The sequence below is a fragment of the Toxorhynchites rutilus genome, chromosome 3, assembly GCF_029784135.1.
Source record: "Toxorhynchites rutilus septentrionalis strain SRP chromosome 3, ASM2978413v1, whole genome shotgun sequence".
Lineage (NCBI taxonomy): Eukaryota > Metazoa > Arthropoda > Insecta > Diptera > Culicidae > Toxorhynchites > Toxorhynchites rutilus.
In genome coordinates, this window is record NC_073746.1 from 330261424 (window position 1) to 330273872 (window position 12449).

Below are 12449 nucleotides of genomic sequence, written 5' to 3' on the forward strand. Positions count from 1 at the left end.
AATTTGAGATAAAATCACCCGCTGAGTGGGTTTTGTGTCTAATTTTGTTTCGTTTTCAATTTAAATGAAGCATTTTCCATTGCAGCGATGCTTATGTTTCGTCAGCGCACTCTATGTTTTTTTTTCTCGTTTATTGTCTCTCTCTCTTCCTGATTTGCTCGTAGTGGGTGACTATAATCGGTTTGCGTTTTCTATGTGCAAGCTGCCTTTGCCGCCACTGCCAGGAATGGAAAGCGCGAGAAGGTGAGAATAGGAACAAATGCGTTGAGTTATTGCTGCTGTTTTCGGTTTGTGTGTGTTTTGGAAATCAAACTCAAAATAGGTATTTCCTGCAGCTCAACGAGATTTCGTTCCTTATAGACTGGATCTATAATAGACACACCCTACCCTACGCATGGACATAAACTGGGAGTGATTTGCTGCCGACGTTACGTGTCGTCAGCAAAATCGAACCAAGAGAGACCGGGTGTGAATGGGATGCTGCGGGAACAGACAGAGACTGTGGAAGAAATAAAGGAGTCCTAACGAGATGAGCGGTTGTGTGTCACATTTGCGGCTACATTGGAAGTTTATTTTCTCCACAATTTAGCATTTATTTATTGCTTTCCTATTGTATCGTTGTCGATATGGTTCTATCCGGACAATTACCCTGTGATGTGATTTGAAAGTATACCACGTTCGAATTGATGTGGCCGCAATTCATCGACTGGGAACGAAGGCAAGCATACAGTTTTCGAAGCATTCCTGTTGAAGTTTAGAAAAAAAGTAAAAACGAACATCAATGGGACACAATATGCTTTCATTCTATAGAAGCATGAATTGTCTAGCTGGTACATTTTCCTCGAAGCACATCCATTCAAGATCTGATATCAGTCATGTTTCCGCCCGCGGATACATACATACATTCATGTGTGTGTGCGTGGATGTTTGTATGAAAAGAGCGTGAAATAGAATCAAACTCAAATCTGATCGGCTAAGCCGTAATTCCATCTTCCATGTCCCTGGTGAATCGACAAGTGCTTTTGACAGCATTGTACACAGTCGTAACAAATAGTAGAAATTACACATCGCTTCCGAGACAACCGGAAGCATATTGCTTCGAGCGAACTGGGTGAAAAAAAATAAATACAATGGATGCGTGCGGAGGATGTTTGCCAGCACCATTTGTACTGCCAATTCACTCCAAACCAGATGAAAAGCTTGATATCGATGGTGAGAAATTGAAGGGATTCCTTCTTTATCAGCTGGAGTGTAATCGGGCGCATCCACTGAAGCTCTAAACTTGATTCAGTAGTGGATAGATTAGTGGAAGTTGTTTGAAATAATGGCCTGATGTAAAATGGTTTTCCTTTTTCGCGTTTTAGAAGAATCCTAATGCCGAAACCGAACGCACTGTAAATCAAATCGTATCCATCGATACACGTGATGGCACGCTAATTTTTATAGATCATCCAAATGTTGAATAGTCTTCGAAAATATTGTTTTGTGCCATGAATTCAAAAACTTGAAAGTATGACCAATGCTACTGCACCATTTGACGAATCGGGTACTAGAAAAGGATTCACAAAATTCAACATTTGTCATTGATCATTCGACATGAAACTGTTGGATCTGTACAGTTTGAAGACAAGTCCATCACACCAGACATTGTCGAACACCTTCTCGACGTCCAAGAATGCCATCGCAGATGTTTTTGCTGAATCGTGAAGTGTTGACATATGTCAACCAAATATTGTTTACAAGTATTTGAGTTTTGCACAAGAAGTTAATTTTTTACTGTGATGTATTGTGAATTTACTTGACTGTTGGATTCTGAGGTCATTCCATCTTCCTATTTCAATCGTCGCTTTCTACGAGGAGTGATCAAATTCATACAAACATGTTGCTGATCACTCCTAAACTTTGTTTCAAATGTCAATACACAAAATAAAAACAAATCACAAATAAATCAAGTTTTTATCAAAATGTCGTAGATGTGAAATTGAAATTCACATCTTTAAACATTCCGTTGCGAAGACATCACATACATTAAGTGTCGTGCACAAATTACGTAACGCTAAAAATCCGGACTTTGGACCCTCAACCCCCCCCCCCCCTACGTAACGCAATTTCCTATCTCTAATACACAGAAAGTAACGCAACCTCGACCCCCCCCTCCGCGCCTTATCGCGTTACGTAATTTGTGCACGACGCCTTATGAGAAATGGTGACCAAGGCGCTTGTATAAATGTATAACATGGTGACCATGAAATTACTGCAGTCCGTTCAAAAACACAAAACAGGAGTGCCAGCCACTCAAGAAGTTTTCGAATGCAACGAACAGTTTATGGAGGAAATGCGCGAAAAACACCTTTGAGCTACTGGTAGAAGTGCGTTCAAAATTAATGACGAAAGCTCCACCGGATGAACATCTTCACCTTTGTTGAGCTGTGCCCCTCTCGGAAGGAAACCAACTTCAAGCAACAAGTCATGGTCTGTGGCTTATAATATTAACGAGAATATTACAATTCGTGTGAACGAATTGACTCCCTCGTTATGTGTGCTTCAAACATCCATGCACAGATACAAAAGTTCAAAGCCCAAGCGAGAAATTTTCGTTCATTGTTAGATGCAATGAATTCTTCATTGCCGCCAGAAGAAAACTGATTCAGCAACAAAAGCTAACGCAAATTTTTAGTGCTGATGAATAAAATAAAGAAAACATTTATCATTTTTGTACTTTTTTAATACATACCCGATGGATTGAATTTACCACCAGCAGTATAATCGCATTTTGAAAAAAACATGCCAGCTTGTCTTAAAAAGCGGAGGAACGAAATTCTTGGCTTGGCAACTAACGTTCGGAAAGTGCTCTATCTTGGTGTAAGAGTTATTATTCCTACTTGTTCTCAGTCCACGATCCTGAAACTGATGGTTGGTTTGCATTTCTTCTAAATTTCACCTAATTGTTATCGTGATAATCCCAGGAAGTAGTAATTGTACAAACAATAATATTTTGTATTAGACCTACAATGCTGAAAGTTTTCAATGATTGGATATTCCATGCTGCTATCAATCTTTTAAATTTCACGAAAATGCTCGCAAAACACGAATAATTAGCAATGTCGATAATGAGGTTTGCCACTTTTGGCATATTTATCTGTCAACAGCAAGCGCGACTATTTTTACGACCGTTCCAAGTGCGACAATTTCAAACAGTCGTGTCCAGTTAGGGAATAGACGCACAATAATAGTCAACCGAAAAAAATTGAAGACGAAGAATTAGGGACATTTAGACATTAAGACGACATCAAGATTCGTTTCAAACCCAAACAGAGCCTGCAGAATTATCGGGAGTAACTCGACAAACTTATTCTTAACGACTTTAATACATATAGAAGCAAGGAAATTGTATTCCAAACAAATTGAAGCCGAGAAATGTCGAACGTCGATTTTGAATGTCCAAAATGTTGCTTGAACACCAGAAGTCTTTTTTGGATCGAATCATTAGGCGTCGTGCACAAATTAAGTAACGCGAGAAGGAGGGGGGGGGGGTCGAGGTTGCGTTACTTACTGTGTATTAGATATAGGAAATTGTGTTACGTAGGGGGGAGGGGGTCCAAAATACGAATTTTAAGCGTTACGTAATTTGTGCACGACGCCGAAAAATGGGCCGCATGTAAAGCCCGACCAACTAGGAACATCAACGACGAAATCGAATCAAAAAGTATGTAAAAACCTGGTCGAACGGTCAATGGAGACTTCTACAGGCAACAATATATCAGTTCAATGCGAGCTATTGCCAAAAAAACGTTCACATTATGCGACCAGACAAGAATCGATAAAAATCCATCTTGACAACGCTCAGCCTCATGGTGCTGTTCGAGTTAAGAACTATTTGAAAAATATCGAATGGGAAATTCTGGCCCAGACCTTGACCCTTCCGACCATAATTTGTTTCGATCGTGGTGTGGAATACGCTTTACTTCAGGACAGGGCATCAAAAATTGACATCTTTTATTTCAAAAAGTTGAACGTTTCATCCGCGACGGAATCTGTGAACTGCCAATTTTTCGGGCATGAGAAAGGTTGCAGCACAACTAGTGCCAAAGTGCTCAATTTTCTTCAAAACCTTTATCGTAATCAACGAAACAGTGTGTAGAAAATGATCATTTTCGAACACTTCCCATCAAGTAATATCAACCAAACTCCAATCAATTACTCACAGGATATAGAATTCTCATCTGCCGTCGCAATGTATAATGAAAAACGTGGGAAAACTCGAGCTAATGCTCTGAAAGTTAAATTTTCATTGTTCAATTTTCCGCAATGGTTTTGTTTTTATTGGTGAAAGCATCGTTATTTTTTCGACACTGATGCCAGACAACACCATCGTAATCAGGGTTGCCAACTATAGTTTTAAAAAATCAGGAAAAATGAAAATGAATATCAGGATAAATCAGAGAAGCTCATTTTGGGATGCACGTAATGTTCTATAATGTAAGTTTTAACAACTTTAACATTGGTTTAAAACATGTATTGCAGAGCTCGGAACATTCAATCAAATTGCCTCGGCCAACGAAGAGAAGGGTTAAAGCTCTCCAACGTGAATATGTGAAAAAAATACGATCAACGAAGGAAAATATTGAGGGATTATCAACATCGAGTTACTGTGCGGAAGATTTTGTTAATACCGAATATTTGCCATCGACACGTGTGTGGAAAACATAATTGCACTAAATGATTTAAGAGTTCTACATTTTTTCAAGATTTGCATTATGAGCACTTCTTTAAGCCCTCTGCGCGGATATGACAAACATATTATGTCTACTGTCATCCTGAAGGAGAAATGAATTTTACTTCATATGCAAATACACCTTCTATACATTGGATTGTGGAAAAAGAAATGTCGTATATTGTCAATATATGGCAACACTTAAACATATCTTGTGTTGTACTTATCGCATCGGGTCATACTATACGATAATCTGTGCTATAAGTGTCGTTTTGACAGTGCTGTGATTGTCCTTTTCAGTCTCAAGTTATAGCGCGTCAAAGATGGAGTCCACCAAGCAAGAAATTCGCCATATTTTACGTTTTTACTACCTGCGAGGTAATACTGCAACGAAGGCGGTCGAAAAAATTCGTGTAGTTTATGGAGCCGATACTGTAACGATTCGCACAGCACAGCGTTGGTTTGATCGATTTCGTTCGATAGTGGCTGTCGAAGATACACTACGTACTGGTAGGCCAATTGTCGTGGCAACCGATAAAATCGTTCAAATCATCCAAGTAGACCGGCATGTGAGCACTCGCTCGATTGGCCAGGAACTGGGTATAGACCATAAAACCGTTTGGAACCATTTGCAGAACATTGGATTCCAAAAAAAGCTGGAAGTATGAATGCCACACGACTTGAGGCAAAAAAATCTTTTAGACCGAATCAACGCCTGCGATGCACTGCTGAAACGGAACGAACTCGACCCATTCTTGAAGAAGATGGTGACTGGTGATGAAAAGTGGATCACGTACGACAACCTAAAGCGAAAAAAGTCGTGGTCGAAGCGCGATGAGCCGGCCCAAACCATCGCCAAGCCCGGATTGACGACCAGGAAAGTTTTGCTGTGTGTTTGGTGGGATTGGAAGGGAATCATCCACTATGAGCTGCTCAACTATGGCCAGACCCTCAACTCGGTTCTCTACTGTGAGCAGCTTGACCGTTTGAAGCAGGCGATTGACCAGAAGCGGCCAGAAATGATCAATAGAAATGGTGTTGTTTTCCACCAGGACAACGCTCGGCCTCACACATCGTTGATGACCCGCCTGAACCTGAAGGATGGGATGTCCTATTGCACCCACCGTATAGTCCGGACCTGGCTCCAACGCTCTTGGTGATACTAAGTTGGCCTCAAAAGAGGCTTGCGAAAACTGGCTGTCTGAGTTTTTTGCAAATAAGGATGTGGAGCTGCTACAATGGCTTCGTTCCAACTTCACCTTAAATATACAATAAACGACGTCGGTGTTTGCTATGGCAGCCCTGAACCCAAAATCACATACAAGAACCTTTTCTGAATGCCCGACGTTTTGGCATGTAAAGTGGTTACAAGCAAGGCGCCTATATATACCAGGTGAAACAATCATATGAAATGCACTTTCTGCCATATTGGAATTGTTGTCGCTATTATTTACAAACAGCTCTGGTGAAAATCTCTACCCGGTCGGAAGAACAGGAAAATCATCAGAACGCTGCTAGCGGCTCTCTACAAACTGATGCGACGCCTATTCGACCGATGCCTACTATGTTCGGCTTTCGCGAATTTATGTGAAAAAGAAGGGATGATTTTGTAGAATTTCATTCTCATCCAATCGCATGTGAAAATGCAAAAATGGCGTATCCTAGCAATAACAAAACAAACAACCCCCGCTCCACAAACCGTAATCCCCTTCTTATTGAAGTGATGATGTTGCTTCACCTGGTATATATTTAAATAAGTCCCTATGTATGAAATGAAGGAGTTACCCTATATCTTGGTTTGTCCGATTTGGGGTGTTTTTACGCAACTAGTAAATGCACATGTAAATGCACAAAATCACATATAATCGATACGAGTTTAGGTTTGTTGAAAAGCCCCACATCTCTCGTTGCTAATGCTACCACAAGGCGTTGAAATTATTCAAATTTTTATGTTTTTAACGATTTTCCTTAGCGAGGAATTATGATCATGGTTTGACCACCTCTGATCATGGTTTGTCCAAAAAATTATCATGATTTGTCCGGCTTTAGAAATCACTATTTTTGAATGAAAACATTCGAATTCTCAAGTAGATGTTGCATTTATCATTGCTTGAGTTTACTGTCATCATATTTATCCATCCATAATGTAGGCTTTCTTCAGAATATTGCATTTTCTTGGGCATTTTAAAAGTGTTCACATCAACACACTCAACATAGAGATACTTTACTTCTGCTATGCGCGAAGGACACAATAAACAAACAGCAGCGCGCCAAGCGGTTGCCATAGGAATCATGTGGACAAAACAACATTATTGAATTGGACAACTCATGATCAGAATTGAGTTCATCAAAATGCGTTAATTTAATGGTTTAGCTATGTAAGTCTGATACAAATTGTGTGCAAGAATGATGTTTACAATATTTGCAAGTGTTATAATCCAGAAATTGACACATTGACACCAATAGATAGTGTATTTTGTAATCCTTTAAAACATGTGATTCCGTAGAATATACTATAAAACTACTGTAAATTATGGAAAAAAACAATTTTATTTATAAGTTTTGTAACATTCGGATACCTGATTTGACAAAGGTGTGCTGAATTAGAGCATTCAAGAAAGTGGACAAACCATATTTTCGACTGGACAAACCAAAATCATTGACCTTACGATCGTTACAGCAAAAAGTAATGAAAAACATAGACAAACTATAACTCATAACTAGACGAAAGAATCAATACATTTTGCACAGTATTTATTTTGGTCTGATAAACGAACGACAGGAAGTGGTAAGTGGGTAGCGCTAACGTGTTTATTGACGTGGAAGGAAGTTTTCACTTATATCGCCTTCTCTCGATACTAGTTTCATACAGGGTCTTTCAGATTAAACGTTTACGCAAAAAAATCGAATAGCTCCTTATAAAAAATCGTTACGATAATATTCGGCTACTCGTTCAGTCTGATCGGATGGTTTTAAGTGTCATGATGTACAATTTACAAGAACGTGTATTTTTAATGAAATCGTATTACTCGAACAACCGAAGCCTTAATGCACTTTGTCCTCTTATAGTAAGAATTTCAATATTTCTCGTCGTCGATAACTTCCTCTGGGGGTACGTGAAGGACCGTTGCTATGTTAATAAGCCACAAAATTTGGAGGAACTTAAAGAAGAAATAACTCGGATTTTCAACAGCATCGAAGTCGTGATGTTAGAGTTGTGCATGAAGAATTTTGTTCACCGTTTACAATGCGTTATCAAAAAAAAGGGTAGTCACATCGAAAATGCCCTAAATAAAGCTTTATTTTCGTTTTTTTTAAATAAAAATCGGTTCACTTTCGTAGAAGTTATTAAAATTTGTTGCGTGAGCGTTTAATCTGAAAGACCCTGTATATAGCCACAAAACTTTAACACGTATCCTTACTCTAAAATGTGAATACAGTATTGACGAATTTACGTTGGATTTACAATCAAATGGCGCAGCGAGTGAAATGATGATGTTTTTTCTTTGGTATGAAATTCGTTCAAAATTTCTAGAAAAATCAGAATTTATTTTCAAATTTCTCGGTTTCATGTATTCTTTCCACGCTGAAAAGGTTAGAAAATCATCATTTTAGAATGTGCTATGTATATTACGAGGAATGGCTTGTTATAAGTATTGTAACTTTAATTTTTTTTCAACTAAGTAAACGATGAATAGGGTGTTTTGCGCTAAAAATATTGCAAATCCTTCTCGTATCGGCCCCTACATAATCAATGATATCAGCCAATTTTATATGATGTCGATTTCATCGCAATTATCCATAGTATCAATAACCGGTATGCATTATCAAACTTTAAATTTTCGAAGATTATCTATGACTTTGGTCAAATCGTGTGTTGAAACCATCGTAAATATACAAAACTCCAACTTTCTTACCATATACTGACGACATTCAATGGCTGAAATGAAGCTAAATTGAAAATAAAATGAATAATCACCACCGAATCTTGCTTTTCAGTGCGTAAAATAAACATACACCCTCACTTTTGTGGTTCTGAGCTCTAAAGGTGGCCGTACACTGTTTGCCCGGAGGTCAAATATTTGATATTTTTTGACAGATAAGGTTTGATTTGATATTTGTACAAACACTATTTTGTTTGCCACTCTTCAATTTTAAACAGTAGTAAACAATATCAAACACCGAACATGGAAAAAAATCAACTGAAATATCCAAGGTAACCTAACCATGTACCGACAGGTTCGAAGAACTGACTGAAAAAATATTTTAGGCTTCCAATAATTAATTATTTTCTTGTCGTGTTTTGTGTAGAATATATTTGATCAGTACACGTTGACCAAATTTTATCTGTCAAAAAGAGTCAAATATTTGGCTTCGGTCAAACAGTGTATGAGCACCCTAATGTAGATGTCGCATGAGCTGATTCAGCTTTGCGTAAATTCGTCAATTGACCCGTAAATGTATTCGGTAGACATCTTGTATATCTAAGTATTACTTTGTACAGGGAGACGATTCTTTGACGGTTCTCAAACGATTGGGCTCATTCTTTTTCCAAAGGTCAATCTATTCAATGTTGGACATGTATCCACACAAATCGAAAAAATACACCGATTGGCGATTGGATATTGGCACCGATACATTGAAGTTAATCGATCTCCGAACTTTTAGGATTTTTTACTGATAATTTTACACAGTTTCTTTGAAAAAAAAATAATTTGATACACTCGTCTCCCTGCGCCTCTATGAGTTGAATCTAGAGACGTCGGTTATTCGTTCGATTAATTCGAATAATCGAATATCTGTAATTTTAATCGAGTAATTTTGTATCGAATAATGAAAAATCAAAATATGAATACATCGAATAATTATCACAGTAATCGCGATTAATGGAAAAGGGTACAATTTTTTTCAAAAAACACAGTGCAAAATTTGTTGAACTGTTATGGTGTTTTGTCGAAATTTATCGAATATGCTAAACCATTTACAGTTGGAGCATAAAAATAATTCCCCGGTGGTGGAGGAGACTGGAAAGAAAAATTCAACGTCTGCAGGAGTAAAAGGCGGAACTGAAGGAGGTGCTGTAAGCTCCCGAACTGAAGTGGTAATATTCAAACTTAGAGTGCCATGGAAAATATATCATACTAGTGGTCAGTGATTCTAGAAATATACTTCTTTTGAATTAGTAGTTATAGGGACCAAGCAGATATTTTTAAACAAATTTGCTATTTCAACAACATTCGAGGAACAGATAATGGTGTGCTCTTTTTTCAATTGTTCAATTGCCTAAATAGTTCTTCTTTCTTTCTTTGTTTTTAAGAGGCTTTAAACTTTGCAGTTCATTCGCCTCTAGTGCCTAAATAGTGAGAATCTACATCAATATAAGCCTAAGTCAAATAAATCTTCACAGAAATATATTATAGATAAAAATAGCATTTTCTCCTTCGTCGTCACGATGTCCGGAACATTGTTTGTATATTGTATATTGTTTGTACATGTATATTCAGTATTCTAGGGCCATGAGTGAGTGATCTCTTGGGAAGTTCGTGTAGCTGCTGTAGTGAATTGATCTCATTGGGAGCTAAGTTCTGCTTATGTATAGGAAAGGGAAAGGAGAATGGGCATGTGTATTCGAGGAAGTGAAGCGGATTTCTTAGGAAGACATATATGGGGAGCATAATATTAAGATTACGAATACTTAAGCTATCATAAGCTATCATAGCAAAAAAAAAGCTGGATAAATTTCTTGTCTAATGGTATATAACACAACATATGTCGCAATAACGATTTTAAGTAATATGCATTGGAAAACTCTTAATGAATCGTTACATTTTTCGTAGAGTTACCTCCCTATACACAAATCAAAGACATAGTCCTATGCCAAAAACTTTATTCTGCACCCTGTTTAGTTTAAAATTATATTTAATGTAACTTATGACATCATAATCTTTTTTATTATAAATGTCTGTTCATGTTGGTTACAAGAAACAAATATTCGCTCGATTAATCGAATACTGAAAGACATTCATTCGAATGAATCGAATATTTAAAAATGGACCCACGATTAATCGATAATCGAATAAACGATAAATTTATTTTTATTATTACATGTCTAGTTGTATCTTGCAATTTCTCTGCGTGTCATCGTAATAGCGATACAGTCTTCCGTTCGATCACTTAGTGAAATATTTCACAGAAATCATGCAACAAATGCACGAAATGTTGCGCTACATTCTGAAGACAACATATTTTGACATTTGAGTCATTAGGTATGTATCTGTTTTGGTTCTTTATTTTGTATCGCAAATTGTATAGAAATAGTTTGTTTTCATACGTCATGAAAGTTACAAAAATCAAATAAAACGTAAACTAAAGGAGTTTAAAATGTCGTGAACTGCAAGGTAATGCTATTGTATTTAATGGTGTTTGGTTATAGTCGATGGCGATGGAGATACGATTTGTTTCTTGTTTTGAAAAGTGGTGCAAGGAAGCCTGGAGCTAATTACTTAAAATTCCACTACTTAATCTTTCAAAACACTTTCTTTGAATATATAATCTTGCAGGGCATAGGGTCAAATGATAACTAAGTTTTTATGATTACCATTCATTTGCCTCTTGTCATTTCAATTGTCATAGTCCCGTATTTCGCCTTAAGACTTTTTCAATAAACCATTTCTTTTTTTCCCACAGGTTGTTCAGCATAAAAATGTTAATAGCCACGGCTCATGACTAGAAGTATCTGGACGATTTCTATATCATCGACAATGGAAGATGATCCAGATCTGAGATCTGTACATGCAGAAATACGTTCGTTTGTACTATTCAGAAATTTTACACAACGGTCAGTTGATATTTACTGGGTAAATTATTCCTCCAAATTTATCCACTATTCGGCTCTCGAACCAACCGCTCAGGTAGCGGTTAATACGTACGTCACCCATCCCTGGGTTTTCATCGACAAGATGACCGGCGAAAGAATGATGGTTAACCACGAGCCGGTATATTATCCTGTCCCGTGGTACAATAATATCGACGCCAGCGGCAAGTTGGGACGCACCAACGTTCAAATACATTTCCCGCTGAGAAGTTTGAGGGATATCTGTGCCTGGAAAATAATCGCATCGCTTAGGGACAAAGAAAGTTTCGTTCAGCTTGAACTCCCGAAGGTTCTACTCGAGGATCTAAGAGCATGTTATAATCTCTTTTTAGCAAATACCAAGTTAACGAAATAGGTAAAGGTGATATTTACACAAACGTAGGTTTTATTGAGCGAATACATTTGCATTTAATTTTCCGTTCGTTATCGTGAAAGTCTGAATTTCGCTCGGAAAGAATGAAAAATCTTTACAGTTTCGTTTTAGACTAGACATTGTCTTTATTTTTTTTAGATTCGCAATATATTCCTTAATAGAATAACATAGTTTCAAAATACAAAAATATTCCTCGATCATCCGAAACATTTTACTGGAAAGTTTTCTTTCTTTTGATTTCACCGTAACTATTACTTCCACGGCTCTGGGTGTTTAGCTGAGTGATGAACCCGCTCCGCTTAGTCTACACTTATCGTACTAATTGATCTCTCAAACTACATCAATTTACCATCAAGTAAATACCTAAAAACAATCAATACCTATATGCACATGTTTCTTGCTACTTTTTTTTTTGCGATTCAATCTTCCTAACACAAGATCGTTCATTCATTCACTACGAACGCACCCGATGGTGCGCACGAATAGAC

The 12449-nt window shown here is 37.5% G+C and overlaps 1 protein-coding gene across 1 annotated transcript; it reads left to right on the forward strand.

Annotated features, from left to right (window-relative positions):
- Positions 1-10974: 10974 nt before the first annotated feature.
- Positions 10975-12161, forward strand: LOC129775953 (protein Vhl). The gene is made up of 2 exons (XM_055781250.1): positions 10975-11112; positions 11402-12161. The coding sequence occupies exon 2, from the start codon at positions 11437-11439 to the stop codon at positions 11941-11943; it is 507 nt and encodes a 168-aa protein (XP_055637225.1). The 5' UTR covers positions 10975-11112; positions 11402-11436; the 3' UTR covers positions 11944-12161.
- The last annotated feature ends 288 nt before the right edge of the window (positions 12162-12449 follow it).

Coding starts and splice junctions, on each gene's coding strand:
- LOC129775953 (XM_055781250.1), top strand. CDS start 11,437: ATGACTAGAAGTATCTGGACGATTTCTATATCATCGACAATGGAAGAT.